Below are 17,396 nucleotides of genomic sequence, written 5' to 3' on the forward strand. Positions count from 1 at the left end.
TATGTGTGTTTGTGTGTGGTGTTCCGTGTGTGAAAACTCAAGATCCTTAATTGGTCGCTCATTCTTGGGTGCTCTTGCAGCCCATACGTCGTCTCGCAGTGACTTGACTGGTACCACGATGGTCGGCCGTTGATTCAGAGCGTTTTGCATCCTGTCGTACGCTTTGTAGCTCTTTGCCTAACCCCTTCACTGTTTCTCTCGTTGTTCTGTTGACACAGTTTTAGTTATTCCAGTTGCAACTGTCGTTTGATGTTTGCCCTGAATGTACTATGTATTGTGATGTTTGTTTATATTATGTATAAGTTGTGCATATATCGAATGACCTCTTCATTGCTCTGCAGGTTGTACAATGTAAATATCCCAGTGAATTTTTATGCTGATATTGTCTATATGAAATGTTACAGTGTAATAGATACTATGCTAGTAATACATTATTGATTCATATTGATACCCTTGCCTATTTTTCATCTAACGGAGATCTTTCTTTTCCCTTGTTTGCTTGACCTTTGTCTGCTTGGACGTCTTGGAACTGAAACAATACAACGGCTCGTTTGAAAAATGCCATCACACCATCCCCTCACCCTCCTCAACCTCTCCAACCACTTGCAATTGTCGCCTTCTCTTCCTCTATCTTTCTCTAATGTGTCCCCCTTTATTTCTGTAAATCTTGTTTCACCTTATTTGATACTGTGTTTTATCGGATTCTTCCTGTCCCGTACACTCTTGTAATCTCTCTCTTTCTCTTATAATCTCTGTCTCCCTCCCTTCTCCGTCTCCTTTCTCCGTCTTCCTTCTCCCTCTCACTCTTTCTGTCCACAACTTCCTCTCCCCCTGCCGTCGCCGCCATCCTCTTTTCGGGCCACTGCAGTGATCTGCGCGCAAGGGCTGATCGCCAAGGACAAGAGCGGAACTTCCGATCCGTACGTGACCGTACAGGTTGGCAAGGTCAAGAAAAGAACGCGCACCGTCCCGCAAGAGCTCAACCCTGTCTGGCAGGAGAAGTTCTACTTGTAAGTTGAATGGTTATGGAATATACACACGTAAACAATTCATAGGTGTCTTTGAGAAGAAACGTAGGAATGCTATCTGTGTTATGTTACTGTGGGGTATTTTCTTTGTTGCCTGTTTGGGGTAGTGGGAGGAAGGAATTAAAGTTTTCGGATCTACTTCAGTGAAAAGGTGGACTAAATATAATTTAAGTTAATACAGAAAGATCACAACACTGGAAACGTGTGTTCAACAGATGCAAGGTAACCACTATTGAAAAGAAACAACAGAAGCAGAGCGCCTTCGTGTATTGCATCGTCAGTATTACATTTCCGCACTGACGATGTAATACACGAAAGCGCTCTGCGCCTGTTTTTTCAGTAGTGGTTACATACCGCTTTCGTCTCATAACAATCTCTTTTTGCTCTCCACCTCATCCACAGCGAATGTCACAACTCGAGCGACCGTATCAAAGTCCGCGTTTGGGATGAGGACAACGACATCAAGTCCAAGTTACGACAGAAGCTTACGAGGGAGAGTGATGACTTCTTGGGCCAGACCATCATCGAGGTGAGAAAAAGAGAACGGGAAGGGTTACTGATTTATAAAGTTGATTTTGTTGGCCTTGGTTTTGTACCAATGGTTCTCAACCTGGGGTCCTTAGACCCCTAGAGGTCTTTCATAAGGGGGACCATAGAGCAAGACCTAGTGTGAGTTAGTGGATGCTTAGCGATTCTAGTCAGAGATGAAGTGTTCTCTAGAAGGCTAAAGAACTCAAATACATAAATTTAGGAATCGTAAGAAATTAGGTTGACAGCCCATGATCATTCCTATTCCATTAGGAAATACTTGCAGTTCTACGATTGGCCGTCAATTGCATTACGTTGATATAAGCAATGGGTGTATGCGAGCCATTTACTCACATGGCAGAGAAACCTGCCTACTCTCTTCCCTAAATATTGCACCAGATGTCTTTCGTACAGCCGGATTCCAAAGTCTGACGACCGCTTTGCCTTAGCCCGGTCTCCCCACATGTAAAACCAGAAACGCTGAGTTCATGTCATGATGTCTGATAAATCGGTTTATACTGGAGTGCTACAAAAATATGAAATTGATATCCTGTGGTAGTACTTATCAGCAGATACCGGAAGAATGTCAGCGGGCTTTGTACTCTAGCTGTACGCTAGATAACACGCAAGCTATACAAAGGTCTGTATATACATGAATTGATAGCTCTGTCTTTGATACCTGACACCACGACTAATTGCTATTTTTGCGCGGGACGTAGGTGCGGACGCTATCGGGAGAGATGGACGTTTGGTATAACCTCGAGAAACGGACGGACAAGTCGGCTGTATCGGGCGCCATCCGCCTTCATATCTCTGTGGAGATTAAAGGAGAGGAGAAGGTGGCTCCTTACCACGTGCAGTACACGTGTCTGCACGAGAATCTCTTCCATTACTTGTGTGAGCTGGAGGGCGGTGCCGTCAAGCTACCTCAGGCGAGGGGCGACGACGGTTGGAAGGTTTACTTCGATGAACCGGCGCAAGACATTGTCGACGAGTTCGCGATGCGCTACGGCATCGAAAGTATCTACCAGGCCATGACGTAAGTATATACATTACATTCCCCTTTTCCCGCCTTTACATATGTACTTCTCTGCTCAAGTGTACAAGAATTTTTATATTTTCTGTTATGTTTTTGTGGAAATTATTGGTGAGATAGGGAATGTCGAGGGGATATTTTTTTAAATGTGTATCGAATATCGCCACGTGTCGGAGCTTTCATTTGAATTTTCACAGATTAATTCACAATAACGAGGATTTTCTTCTTAATGTGTAGAGAACACACTCACATCTCTTCATCATGTGGTCTAAGTACTTTACTGCCCTGCCTTTAACCAAAGGCACTTTTATATAATCTAATTTGTATTTTTTCGTCGCTGCACAGGCACTTCCACTGTCTATCCACCAAGTACCTGTGCCCGGGTGTACCGGCCGTCATGTCTACGCTCCTGGCCAACATCAACGCCTTCTACGCTCACACGACAGCCTCGTCAGCCGTCTCCGCGTCCGACAGATTCGCCGCCTCCAATTTCGGAGTAAGTTCGAGAAGAGAGACTTGTCCTTAGATCACCAAACACTTGCGCATAAAAGTCTAAGATTTATTCACGTTTATTTATTTGTGTATCTATTAACGAAAGAGGAAAAATGAAATGATGAATGAAATGATTCAGCGAGATTAGGTAACTACAAACCACCTCCTCAGCATAAATGTAAATCTCCACCAAATTCAGTTGAATCGATTACACTACCGAAATCCAATGAGCATCGTTTTCTGAGACAACTGTTATGCAATATTTGTTCAACAGAACGTAACTGTCCGGTGCTTATCATAAGAACTATGATATGATTCGCCGCGACAGTTAAATGTACACTTGATGGTCCTTTTATTATTAGAGTTAAAATAACAGGTTTATGAGTATGTATATATAAATACCTGGTAAATTATTGAGTCAGTTTTTAATCTACTGAAGAAAATTTGATCGTTAGGATCAGTTAGGGAAAATTATCTCAAAATATACATTGACTGTTTTCAAAATGAGGGTAGTGATTGGTGGAGTACCCCAGGGATCATAGATCGCACTCGAGGACCGTTGTATTAACCTCTTCTTCCTCAACTGAGATCACCATATTTCAGCACGTATATATATTCTCTATTTTCATTTTTTATATTTGTTTCCATCACCGTAGCCAATGATTTAGTAGCCTGTCTCTACCGGAGTGTTTACTCTATAAATAAATAAATTTTGGCGATGTCCGTGACATCGTTATTTCCAACGAGAGAGCAAACTCTAACTTGTGGGTCCGAATGCAACGAGACCCCATCCAGACTATGTACCACCCTCTAGCTGAATAAAATCGTCTGGTTTTAGTCAAAGTAAGGCGCATTAGATAATAATGTTACTCTGTAGATATCGCCATCATCACTCACTTCTGCTTTTAATATCATGATGTGTGATGACGCCAAGGTTCCATGTTATAAACATAACCCTTGTTTTATGCTATTTTTTGTGATTGAATATATATCCCATACAGAAGTGTGTGACACTGCGCACTGTATAACTACTCAAGCGTACATGTCAGGCGATTCCATTTACTTGAGAATCTCTGCCTAAACAGACACCGTTCAATGACTCAAATCTGAATAAAATCACTTGACGCTTTCTAGAATCAAAGTTTTAAGTACACCAGAGTTGTGTAAAGGTTAAGTGATTTTTTTTTTCTTTTTTTTTTTGGCGGGGGGAATGTGCGCAGAAATGTTATATGCAAATTGTCTTCAATCTGTACGAGTTTCCATTGTTCTAATATCATGATGCACACAATTATTAAGCGCTTCTTATTTAAGATTTGATTATGTTTTATCAAATATATCCAGTTTTTAAATGTAGTATGACATCATATAACTATTTTTCAATCATGAAATTAAAATTCTCATCGAAAAACACGTGTGGACACATTTTCCCTTATGTGCCAGTCACAAAGCTTGTTCGCTCGCGCGCGCACGTGCATTGGCTACCACAACTTGCAGTTCCTATTTTCTAATCGATTATCTTTACTCCCGCTGCAACAGGAGCATATTGAGGAACTCTATATGGGCGTAGGTCGTCCTTGTGTTTTTATGTTCCGTCTTGGCTTCGTAAAATTATCACCGTAGAGTTTGAAGATAAAAAAAATATGTTTGAGCTTTGAGTACGAATATGTAGAGCTGTAGTAGTAACTGTAGCTACGACGACGTCAGCCAGGTAGATTTGTAACTCCCATGGTCTTGGATCACGTGTTGGACTCGTGATCGACAGCTATTTCCGTCCAGGAAGAGAGCTCAGAGCTCATATATGACCGATCTATAGATGATGCTGTGACCTTACACGCACTCACTCACCCAACTCCCCACCCACGTGAGTTGGAGTAACGACTCACAGCGCAGCGATACTTAAATTATTTCAGCTCTGGTCAGGATTCGAACTCGGACCGCTGTAGCAGCGGTTGCGAATGTTACCACTGCGCCGCCAAAGTCATGTGCGTCTATGTATGCGTGTGTGTGTGTGTGTACACGCGCATTTGCGTGTGTATATGGTTTACCATGGTCTTGGATTACGTGTTAGACTCGTGATCGACAGTTATTCCTCCCGGATGAGAGCTCAGAGCTCGTATGACCTATGGGTAATACTGTGACCTTACACGCACACACACCCAACGAGAGTTGGAGTAACACCCCTAGTGAAGCAATACTGAAATTATTCCAGGCCTAGGCTGGAGTCGAACCCGGACCGCCGTAGTGGCAGGCGAGAACTCCAACCACAGCGCCACGAGATTTGTGCACATAGGCGTGTGTATATTGTATTTACATATATGGGAGAATGTGTGAATCATTCCTTTGTCAGTTACTCTTATATACCATATTTCATGCGGTTATTTAGGTATGAGACCTGGCAGATATAGTTACGCTGCAATATATTTAATTCCTGCAATAGTCAACTTAATTAGTGTACAAAAAATGCCATAAAATTGAACAGCCTTGCCAGCGTTCGAGTATGAGTTACATTAGGTATCGCTAGAAGAGGCCTGTAACAGTAAATACACATGGCCTCCTAGTATCAAAATATATCTAGACTTTGTGGCAGAGAAATACAGAAAAAGTCATCCCCATACGTCTAGTCATTCCAACCCCTTTTTTTTTTTTTACATATGGGAACACGACGACATTCTTATCCTCCTTTGTACCGGGGTTGGCCATTGAAACCACATCAACAATGCAAAATACTGCATTATTCACAATGGGATAAAGCACTACAAAAATAAGCATGCGGTCGCAGCATAAGCCGAACCAAGACTGACTGAGACGCCAAACCCCGCCAATAAGCTCAGACTTGGCGGGAAAAAACATACTCGCTTAACATGAACACTTGTTTCTCACAATAATATATCAAGTATATAATAATAAATCGACAATATTGCAAATATGTACGTACAACACACAAAGTATATTATAGATCACCATTACACCGTCACAGGAGCAAGTGAAAAAAAAAACAGATGGTGTCCGAGAAGAAATACTGGAGCGATTGACAAAAAGAAAAACAAAAGTGAGAGATAATATTAGTTGTTATGGCTGAACATTCCTTTGTGGTTTAAGATATTATTACTTTTAACTTAGAAGAATGATACGTGATTCTGGTCCATAAGGGTGTCACTAGCCCTCCCAGACCCCAAGTATTGAGTGCTTAAAACTATACAGCTAATACCCCTAATATGGCGTATCCATATAATTCAGTCTGAAATATTCAGCGTAGATTTGTTAAAGTAGGTATTCGTTGATTAATCTGCGTCATGTACGAGTTGGTTCTACTGTAGAAGTAAACTTGTATTTTTTTATCAACAGTATTCAGTTGCTACTCTATTATCCCTGCCTCTCTTACCACATACATGATACTGTATATGATTTAGTCTCTCTCTCTCTGAGCTCTCACTCTTTCTTTCTCCCTCCCTTTGTCTGTCTCTCTCTTTCTCTCTCTCTCCCTTTATCTCCGTTTCTATCTCCATCTATCTCGTCATTCTTTATGATTTCTTAAGAACCAACTTCCTCTAAATGTTGTCATCCTAGATGTAATTTTCTGCTGAGCCAAGTTAATTTATTTAAGGAAGAATTTTATACTGATTCTGTGTAGCACTGCATTCTTTCTAATCCCTGTATGACCCACTTCCTTTGCAGAAAGAGAAATTCGTGAAGTTGTTGGACCAACTGCACAATTCTCTCCGCATAGATCTCTCTATGTACCGCAACAACTTCCCTGCCAGCTCCCAGGAGAAGCTGCAGGATCTCAAGAGCACCGTTGACCTCCTCACCTCCATCACCTTCTTCCGAATGAAGGTCAGTTCTGAACGTCACTACTCATGAGAACCGTATGTTCCATTATGTGTTTAGCATCTCTCCCCTGTCTTCTCTTTTTCTGCATGAGGGGATGGAGAGTTGGGGTCGCCGATTAAATGAAGCGGACTAGTTGTGGATGTGTTGTGTCTTGCTGCATTGCTGATGCAGGGTTGACCACTCATCCAGGAGGAGCCAAGAAAAGAGGGAGGGAGGGAGGGGTGGTGAATGGGAGTGGAGTATGTGGGATCTAATGGGTTGGAGTGGATTTATGCCTTCGACTTTGGCTACTTCCTTTGTAAGGGGGAAAAGGCCATTGGTATATGTAAGCATATATTTCTTTTTGCTATATTCAAATGCATATAAGGTGAAGAATTTGGGGAAATTGCATTTCATCAAATTATTTGAAAATAAATTTCCATCTCGGTGATAAAATCAGTGTTGTGGTTGTTTTGTGCATGTGTGTTTGTGTGTGCGCGCATGTATGTACGTATATATATATACTGTACACACACATATATATTATATACAGTATATATATATATATATAGTATATATGTTTATGTGATGAAGAGAGATATTTGGATCACGTGCTGGAATCTCAATCGACAGCTGAAACCCTCATAAAAGAGAACTCAGAACTTGTATTGCGCAATATATGGGTAGTGCTGTGACTTAAAAAAAAACTACACATCCATCTGCTTGTTGAAGGGGGACAGCGACAGTTTGCAGTAGTGTGATTTTGCGAAGCCTTGAGCAGGGTTTGATCTATGCACTTCACCAACATGTCATGTGTGTGATTCACCATGGTCTTGGATCATGTGTTGGACTAGTGATTGACAGCTATTTCCCTCCCAGACGAGAGTTTAGAGCCTGTACATGACAGATCCAGGGGTAATGCTGTGACCTTACACACACACATACCCCCCAACTCCCTACCCACGAGAGTTGAAGTAACAACCTGCCATGCAGTGATACTAAAATCATTTCAGCCTTGGACGGGATTCGAACCTGGACCTCCATAGTGGTAGCCGGGAACTCTACCACTGCGCCACAAGTCGTGTGTGTGTGTGTGTGTGTTTACCTAATCGTATTTACCTAATTGTAGTTTACAAGAAAGGTGTGCATGTGCCACGCTCATTAGTCCCGTCTCCTACTCTCTAATGTTCTAACATACCTAGACTCAAATTCATGTACAGTTCCAACTTAATCTATATCAATAATTTCCAATTATCATATATATGTTTGAGCTCATGTATTGTTTGAGCTTGGGCTATATTTCCTCAAGCTTAAACAATACATGCGAGTGTGTTTTACATACACTGAATGATCCCCAGTGAACAGATTTTCATCTTTTCAACCCCATTTATCTCTCTTGATAGCACAATGGGCTAAGTCACTGGTCACTTGGTATGTCTGAGCTGGGTTCAAGTCCTTAGCTTGACCACGTATAAGTTTCCGTATATATGCTTCCATTGAGCTCCTTGTCACTCTCGACTGTGATGGCATGGAATTAAAGTAAATTAATGTGGTTGAAAAGATAAAAATGTGTATTTACCTAGTTGTATTTTGCGGGAAGGGGAGCTATGCTCGATGTATGTGTGTGGGTGAAATCGTGCTTGTTGATACGTTCTTTTTCTTCCACCAGGTTCAAGAACTGTCCTCACCTCCTCGTGCCAGTGTCGTTGTGAAGGAGTGCGCCATTGCTTGCCTTCGCTCAACCTACCACTTCCTTTTTGAAAACTGTTACGAACTCTACAAAAGAGAATTCCAGGTGAGGTGTTATATATCATTCTGTGTGTCCCATAATGATAAAGAAAATAAAGTACATTATGTTCAGGGAATCCTTGTGTGTGATTTGTCTTTTGGGATCTCTGATTTACATAGACTGTTGATAGTCACAAATGTTTCTGTTCCAGGTCATGAAGAAAAATTTCACTGGAAATTTAGGTGTACAACACCACACTTATCCCCCTAGATTTTGCCTCAGTATGATATAAGCATCATGATTTCTCGAGTTATTATCTAACTAAAATAATTAAGAACCATCTTTTATGTGTTGATGTCAAAAGTGGATATTAAAAAAAATCAGGGAAGGCAACTTGGAGAAAATCCTTGAGTCGAAGCTAATGGAAAGATGTTTTGCTTCTCCTTGGGGATGTATAGTGTTTGATTAAGCTGGCATAGGGTATTCGTGTATATTCCATCTAGAGTTCATTCAGTGCACATCATTTCCCATTCTGATATTTGACCTATGGTTTGCCATTCAGCAAGTTGTGTGGTTTGTATTCCCCTTCCATCCGAAATGGCCTCCATTGTACTGTCATTCTTTCGGTTCATATCCTTCCAAACTTGTTGGATGATGATGTCAAAGAGTACAATATTACTTCCTATTGTTGCAAGTCTCACTGCATTTTATGTCTGTAGTAGTTTACAAGTAATTACAGGTCCTTCAGGCCCTTTATGATCACTTACTCCTTTGGAGCACTTGTAAAATCCTCCAGATGTAACTACAGTTGCAAGGGACTATTGTTTCATCATTGGCTGGTTTTTGTCAACACTGAACACCTTGTGAGGTGGGAGAGACTTTGATATGTAAATAAGCAATGTTGTAGATACTTGCACATTCATGTCTAAATGAGAACATTTGATTACAAGTGTCACATAATTATGTGCAAGGACATTCAAATGTCACCGAAGAGTATGATAAAAAAAAATAATAATAGAAAATAAATAAATAAATAAAATAAAAAGGAGGCTAGTTAGTGCTAATAATCCAAAGCAGATACTTCATTGTGGGGCTGCCAGAGGTGATAAAACATATTTGTTAGATATTACATTTTAGTGCATGAAATACATTATGTTCTTATCACAACAGTGGGGAGATATTGATTTTGACTGCTGGAAAAATGCAATATTCTTTTGTGCTGACTCATTATTGAGTAGATAAATGACTAAATAGATAAATAATAAGCAAATAGATAAGTAAAAAAAATAAATAAATAAAGATTAATTGCTATTCTGGCAATTATGCTGCAACCAGCTCTTCCTTCACAAATTTGGGCAGCATTTCTCTCTCTCTCTCCCCTCCCTCCCTCTCTCTTGCTCTCTCCCCCTCCCTTTCTCTTTCTCCACCTCTCCCCCCTTGCTCCCTCCTTTCTCTCTCTTACTCTCTCCCCCATCCTCTCTGTCTCTCTCCCTCCCTCTCTTTCACTGTCTTACTCTCTCCCCATCCTCTCTCTTCTTCTCCCTCCCTTCCCCTCTCTCTCTTGCTCTCTCCCTTCCTCTTTTGCTGTCTCCTTCTCTTGCTTTCTCCTCCCTCCCTCCCCTTCTCTCTCTTTCTCTCGCTCTCTCCTTCCTCCTTCCCCCCTCTTTCTCTCCTCCCTCCCTCTCCCCTCTCTCTCCTCCCTCCCCTTCTCTCTCTCTCTCTCCTCCCTCCCCTTCTCTCTCTCTCTCTCTCCAAAGCACCCCATCAATTTTGAGACCAACATAGGATTAAATTTTCCACCATATAAAATTTTTAGTTTATTTATTTTAGCCTAATTTGATCAAAAATGGATTTACCATTTGAGCTGCCAATATGCACACATACTCACACACACATACACATATTATAAGGGTGCAATGACCTTATCATTTTCTTTCTTTGATACTCTGGTATTGGTATAAGGGCTTTTCAAAGATTTGTATAATGGATTAGAAAAAATATCACTATTGGTGAACAATGATTTATTATATCTGGTCTTCGTAAGATGCTGTGGTATAAGAGATCTTTCAGTGTTCATCATTTTCTCTTTGTCAGAACTCTTTCACTTAATCACAAAAAAGTTATGGTCATGCAAAAGAAAATAATAAGTAATTAAAGAGAAGAATAAATGCATATGAGTAGATAAGTAATTAAATAAGAAAACAAACATATGAAAAAATAGTCTCTTCCCAATATGTTGTAATACTTTCATACGTCAAAGATGAAAGAAGTGAAGCTGCACACATTCTGACTCATTGACCTTTCAACCCAGCCATGGTGATGACCCAAGAGAGGAATGACTTGTGTACAGAGCCTCATTTGTCTCCACTGTCCATGCCTATCTTCCAGCTTTGTTATTTCCAAATGGCTTCTTATTATTTCTGAAGATGTTTCCTAGAAGGTGCTGTTGGATTCAATAAATTTGATTTGTGTATATTTTTGTAATCTATTATGGATGGTGTTCCAAGCATTGCAGGTATACTGGATATGATTTTTTTGGGGGGGTAATATTATGACGGAGTTCGTCTTTAATTTCAGGGACATGGTGATAATATTATCCTTATGACTTTCATGTTTGATTAATTTCCCATTTTGTTCTGTATGCATGCACCATTCTTTTTGGTCAAACACCTTCTTTAGACGGCATCAGTAAGTTCTGAGATATATTTGTATCATGAGATTAGAAAAGATGTAGGTCATGAAATAGGTTTATGTATTGTTTCAAATAATTATTTAGTAACTATTTGCCTATTCAGTAGTACTATTGAAGAGCAAAAGCAGTTCTTGAATAGTTGTTAAACAATGGATAAATATACAAATTTCACTATTTTATTTCAAAATTCACTAAGTTCTTTGGATATATATGTTTTAAAAGAAAACTATTTTTTCGAGATGCTATATTTATTTTACCATGTGATTTCTTTCTCCTCTGCTCTTATGCTAACTGTAATTTCAATAATGAAATAGATCCCAGATGTAAGTAAAGAAATATCTTTGTGAGCAACAAAATTAATTTGTAGACTCTTTCATCCTCATACTTATTTAATTGACATGATAAATTCTAATCTGTAATTATGCATTGTCATTCATAAGAACGCTCTCAGAAGTTGATTACCTCGTACACTTTTTTCTCTCTCTCTCATTGACCTTTCCTTTGTGAATTCTAACATTGTTGTTCCAACCTAGTCTCCCCATCTACTTTTCTTTTTCTGTTCAAATACCAAACCTTAGCAATCGGACAATTTCATAACAGTTTTTATTTGAAATTATATTTTTCTTTCATGAATATTATTTCATAATCATTAGTTTTTCCTATTCACATAGTATCTTTAGTGAAGTTGAACTTTTATAATTTTATTAACAAGTTATTATTATTATTCTCTTACTTTCGCACTGCACGACTTGATGTCATTCTTAGATGGATGAAATACCTGTAAGTTATGTAAATGCCTTACACCTGAATATAAAATGTCTAACCAAATTGTCCTCATACTACGTAGTAGTTATATATCAACAAAAAATAACTCCGTATGTTTTGTTTCGTGTCCTGTTTGGTAAAGACGTCAGACCTTCAAGAAGGAGAAAAAGAAGAAGAAAAAGTGGAAGTAAGTTGTCTCCTCCTGGGTGCAGTAGTTGGGGCTTCTTTGATAATTTCGTTTCAAGCTCATAGGTTTGTGCTCCCTCTTGCATCTTTTACTCGGCGTAGGAAGTCGCACAGTGTACACCAGCGTGGGATATATGCGTACAAGAAGAAAGGAAAGCTTGTATCTGGCTATGTACAAAGAGTACTCGTTCGCTTATAGGAATATGCTATTGGAAAGAAAATGAACTGTCATAAGTAATTTTGGGTCCCTATGGTGCACAGCGCACCCAGTAAGTGTTCTGGTTGGGTAAACATCTAACAATTTTATTCAGTTAGGTAAAAAAACCTTGTTTTAATGGGGGTTTGGATTGTTTGTGACCTATTTCCAGTGAAGGACCATCCCCCATATATGAATAGAATTGTTTGGTGCTAGCCACAACAAAATTGATATGGTGTGCCACAGTCACAAGGAGACTAAAAACACAGGTTGACATAGTATTGTTGGTGTAGGCTTGTGCATTTCTTGCTTTGATGCTAGTCTCCACTGTCGATTCCCTGAAGTGGCCCGTTGTTGGATTCCGTTGGGCACTCACCTCTTTCTAGTGCACCTGTAAGTTGTGACTCTTAGATCCCCCTTGGGTTTTGTTCATACCTTATGGGTAATTTTAGGCATAAATTATAACAGTTTTGCTATTTATGAGCTGCAACTTAGCTCACTAATGTGCTAGATTAACCTATGATTCTGCATTCCGAAGCAACTCGCTGACATATTGAAAAGAGGCAGATAAAAAGATCTGGCCTTCATATGAATCATCACTTTGTCCACTGATTTTTTGGAACACACTTGGAGACTCGGTGCTTCCAGTTCAACATATTTATTTCACTCATGATTATGCTTAATTAAGTAATTAATGTCAATCCTCTAAAGGTCTGTCAGAAAAGAGAGGACAGGTTTAGATTATGTCCTCCGCCTTACCCAGGGTTAGAGTCGTGGGCAGATATGTGACGATTGTTCTTGCCACAGGTGGACCCCTCGGACAAGAAGGAGGGCGAAGACCAGGGTCCCCGGCTAGACAGTGTCAATTTCTGGCACAAACTCATCGCCCTCATCGTCTCTGTGATTGAGGAAGATAAGAATAGCTACGCTCCCGTCCTCAACCAATTTCCACAAGAATTTAACATCGGACAGGTGAGAGGAAGGCAGAGATTGCCTTGTGATTTTCTGTGCCATCATATAACCATATCTTGTCTTGTGTGTTTTTATTATGCATTTATTTGAACCATGCTCATTGTTATGAGGTCACATTCTTAATCTTTATTTTTAATTTTTGTCGAATCGTCATTTATTTTGTCATTCTCTTTTATTAAATACTTATTTGAATTTCACCCACTGTTGTGAGGTCACATTTTCATGCTGCATCTTTAAGCTCTGTCAAATACCTAAATAGCTTGTCACATCGCTTTTTTTCAAACAAAAACTGATGATAGGGTTTCTTTAATATGTTTAGTTAATATTTTATAGATACTGTATATGAATATTTTCAGTTTCTAATGAATCAATTAGTATCAACTAAGAATAAGTTGAGGATGCTTGCTAACTGAGTGGATTAAAGCGTCAGTACTTGTGGCGGAGGTAGAGGTGATGGCAGTTTGAACCATGCCACCAGCAAGTTGGACCAAGGGCATATTTAATTAAATTCCACACTGCAAAGTTCTCTGTAAGGGGCAACGTCCTGGCCTCCTGATAGAGTCCGTGACGATACATCGAGTTATTTTGATTCTACCATCATTGGCATTGGTTCAGATTAGCCATATATTTCAACCCTTTTAGGTTCACCATTTGTATTTTTTAAACACTATATTTGACCTGTTTATAGTTCTCATGATTTCTGCTGATTTCTGTCTTTTTTTTCAGCTGTCTGCGTCAAGCATGTGGAGTTTGTTCGCTGTGGACACAAAATACGCCTTGGAAGAACACGAGCAACATCGACTTTGTAAAAGCAGTGAATACATGAACCTTCACTTCAAGGTGATCATTTCAGATTTTTAATAACTTTCTTTCAATTTTCCTTTTCCATGTAAGTACTCAGATGCGGATTATCAAATGAAGACTTCTAATATAACCATGAGAATAATGCATGGTCGTTTAAGTTGTGTCCAAACAATCTGTCCACATGTATTCTTAAAATATCTTGTTCTTTTGAACTAAGCACAAACATTGACTTTTAAAATGTTGAAGGTGAAGTTATTTATCGCCTAGAATTGAAAGTACTTATAAATATATATTCATGACAGTTTTAACATGATCATTGTGTGATTAAGTTTTACTGAAATGACAACACCGATAGATTGATCCATATATTTCACTTTGACTTCCTTTTCTGTCTTGTGCTTACTCAGGAACACCTTGTTTCTTTCATATTTCACCCTCCTCTCTCTGGCTGTCTTTTTTTTTCTCTGTCTCTACTTCTTGTTCTGTCGCTCCCATTTTTTTATCTCTCTCATAGATCCCTGTTATTTAGACCCTTTCCTTTAGTTGCAAATTAATTTTCTTTTCTGTAAACCCTTAGGTCAAGTGGCTGTACAACAACTACGTCAAGGATGTGCCTCCTTACAAGGACCAAGTGCCTGAGTACCCCGCGTAAGTATTGCGTGTTCTCTTCAATCTTTATAATCTTTATTTCAGATGAGATTCTTTAAGTTTCAAGTGTTCCCCACTACTAAAAGTTTCTCTGTCATAGTGGAGCATTATGAGGCATTATATGGAGCTTAAAAGTCTTTAATCATCGACAGACTTCAAGAATGTGACTCAGGGAATGTAAAGTGAAAAAAAAAAAAAAATCATATATTGTAATATATGTATATTCACGAACTTGTCAAGGATGAAGAAAGTGCATTGATGGGAGTGCATATTCCAGTCTAGTGCTAATTTATTCATGAAGAAAGAACTCGCCAAACCCAGTTAATTGTCCTTGCATTTTCTTTATTTTATGACATCTTGTGTTGTACTGGCATCCCTTAGACACATCAAATGAATTGAATTGCCGTCTGATGATCACTCAATTATTAGCCAGCCTCTCACGGCTTAATTGCTTTAGTAAGGCTTTCCTACAGAGAATGTCATGACACGTTTTCAGGTTCTGTATCAAATCAGAGGGAGGAGGAAAATCATGAACTTTTGACATTATCTTATTACAAAATCTTATTCATGCATTAGATTTATCATAATTAATCATATGATTATTCAAAATTTCATTTGTAAGCATTAAACACTATAAACTAGTAAGTGTGAGAAGTGGAGAGGATAACACTTCAATTAATATTTTATTACACTGATTACTGAAATTAGTCACTGGCCACATAACACTTTCTGATATCTGTTTAATTAAATTTTTGCGAAGGTAGGGCAATTTCTTACTTACAATAGTGATTGTGAGTAACAATCACTTTTTTGAGGGCCCTGTCCAGGCACAGTAAAGGATTGACGTGGAGATTTCCGTCACATACAGGGAACCTTTGCCAGGGGCATCGAACATGATCAGCTAGAAACAGATATAGGAGAGAGTCAATAGTCTTTATTTAGGCCGGGGCCTTGTAAAGGTCAGGAAAGAGACAGTAGGCTCTATTCAGGCCGGGGCATTGTAAGGGTCAGCAATGAGTTGACATCAGGAGAGAACCAGTAGACTATTCGACCCGGGGTGTTGTATTAGTGGCCAAGTAGACCGATACAAGACGATGATGGAGCTTTCCATCACATTTGGGGAATCCTCTGCTAGGGTGTCAAACATGATCGGCTAGAAGCCGATAGAGGAGAAATCACAAAGATTTCTATTTTGCAAGGAGATTCAACCATGATTGGCTAGGCACCAATATAGAAGGGAACACTTCTGTCTCTCGAGGAATTACATATCTACTCTCTTGAGTGCCCTTCGGTGTTTATATATTTGTACGAGGATGATGTCACTTAAGGAACACATTAGAGTTGTTCGAGCCCTTCCACACATTCAAATCAGGGTTCATTCAGAACGTAACTCCTACTTTCTCTGTTCTCACACCACTGGGTGAATCATACCTGTAGTCCCCCAAGAACTGTAATATGTACCTCTCTACATTCAGTATGCCTGTACATATAATTACACATTAACCATAATAATATAATATAATATTGATTTATCTTAATCACATAGATGTATACATATGATTATAATATTACATGAGATTACAATATCATTTTCATAATCATGCTAAAGTGTGCAAATGCAAGGTCATGTTGGCCAAATTAATGCTATATTTACACAGAAAATAACTAGTATGTTTTTCTACAGGGATTGTCTTACTTATAGTTTATATGTATATATATGATATGTGTGCTTGTTTTTGTGTTTGGATTCTGAGTATAGTGTCAACACCTTCAATATCATATAATTCATGTACTCCTCTTGTAGGTGGTTCGAGCCCTTCGTCATGCAGTGGCTCAACGAGAACGATGACGTGTCGCTCGAATATCTCAACGGTGCCTTCCAGAGGGACAAGAAGGACGAGGTGGGTATTTGGAAAGCGCAGTAGCCAAAACATAGAAGAATTGTTGGGTATTGATAGAGCAAAGATGTGGATCTTTGGGAAAGGAGACAGGATTAAGGAAAAAGTTGAAAGGAGGAAATGACATGTGACATTAAAGGCTAATGTGGAGAAAGAGTAGAGGGCACAGGGTTTTGGTTAAGAAACTTAGTGGTTATTAGGAAAACAGAGGTTTAATTTGGATCTGTGGTTCCCAACATGTGGATCATGGGTGTTGGGCCATGGACATTCATTATGTTTAGTAAAGTACAACTGCTAAATGAAAATCAAAGCTCTTAAATTTTGAATGTTGTTATTCATTAAAAGTCTATTTTGAATTTGGTGTGAAGTGAGTCAAAGTAAAAGTGATGTAAAATATTTCTGTTTTCCTAACATTAGATTACAAAGGGGTTTCAACATTGTAAAGTATATATAACCATATTATACAGTTGATATATTAGTGACTTTGGTGACATCTTTATGGACCAAGTCACGCAGCATTCTATTTTGATTGGAGAGTAATCTTCACTCAAAAAATAATGATAATGATTTAATTTCTACTATACCTCCATTCTGCTACCCTCCTTAAGTCTT

General features: G+C 39.1%; 1 protein-coding gene across 3 annotated transcripts in view; it reads left to right on the forward strand.

The window, feature by feature from the left end:
* unc-13 overlaps nucleotides 1–17,396 on the forward strand; it is a 136,438-nt gene that overhangs the window by 95,302 nt on the left and 23,740 nt on the right. For all 3 annotated transcript variants that reach the window (XM_076192939.1, XM_076192940.1, XM_076192941.1), the window contains 10 exons: nucleotides 869–1,010; nucleotides 1,431–1,557; nucleotides 2,276–2,595; nucleotides 2,938–3,088; nucleotides 6,760–6,918; nucleotides 8,564–8,689; nucleotides 13,270–13,434; nucleotides 14,161–14,274; nucleotides 14,816–14,886; nucleotides 16,691–16,787. In XM_076192939.1, coding sequence (XP_076049054.1) covers nucleotides 869–1,010; nucleotides 1,431–1,557; nucleotides 2,276–2,595; nucleotides 2,938–3,088; nucleotides 6,760–6,918; nucleotides 8,564–8,689; nucleotides 13,270–13,434; nucleotides 14,161–14,274; nucleotides 14,816–14,886; nucleotides 16,691–16,787 — 1,472 coding nt within the window. The remainder of the gene's footprint in view (nucleotides 1–868; nucleotides 1,011–1,430; nucleotides 1,558–2,275; nucleotides 2,596–2,937; nucleotides 3,089–6,759; nucleotides 6,919–8,563; nucleotides 8,690–13,269; nucleotides 13,435–14,160; nucleotides 14,275–14,815; nucleotides 14,887–16,690; nucleotides 16,788–17,396) is intronic.

Source organism: Oratosquilla oratoria, chromosome 11, assembly GCF_046742065.1.
Source record: "Oratosquilla oratoria isolate Oo_2021 chromosome 11, ASM4674206v1, whole genome shotgun sequence".
In the NCBI taxonomy this organism is placed as follows: Eukaryota; Metazoa; Arthropoda; class Malacostraca; order Stomatopoda; family Squillidae; genus Oratosquilla; species Oratosquilla oratoria.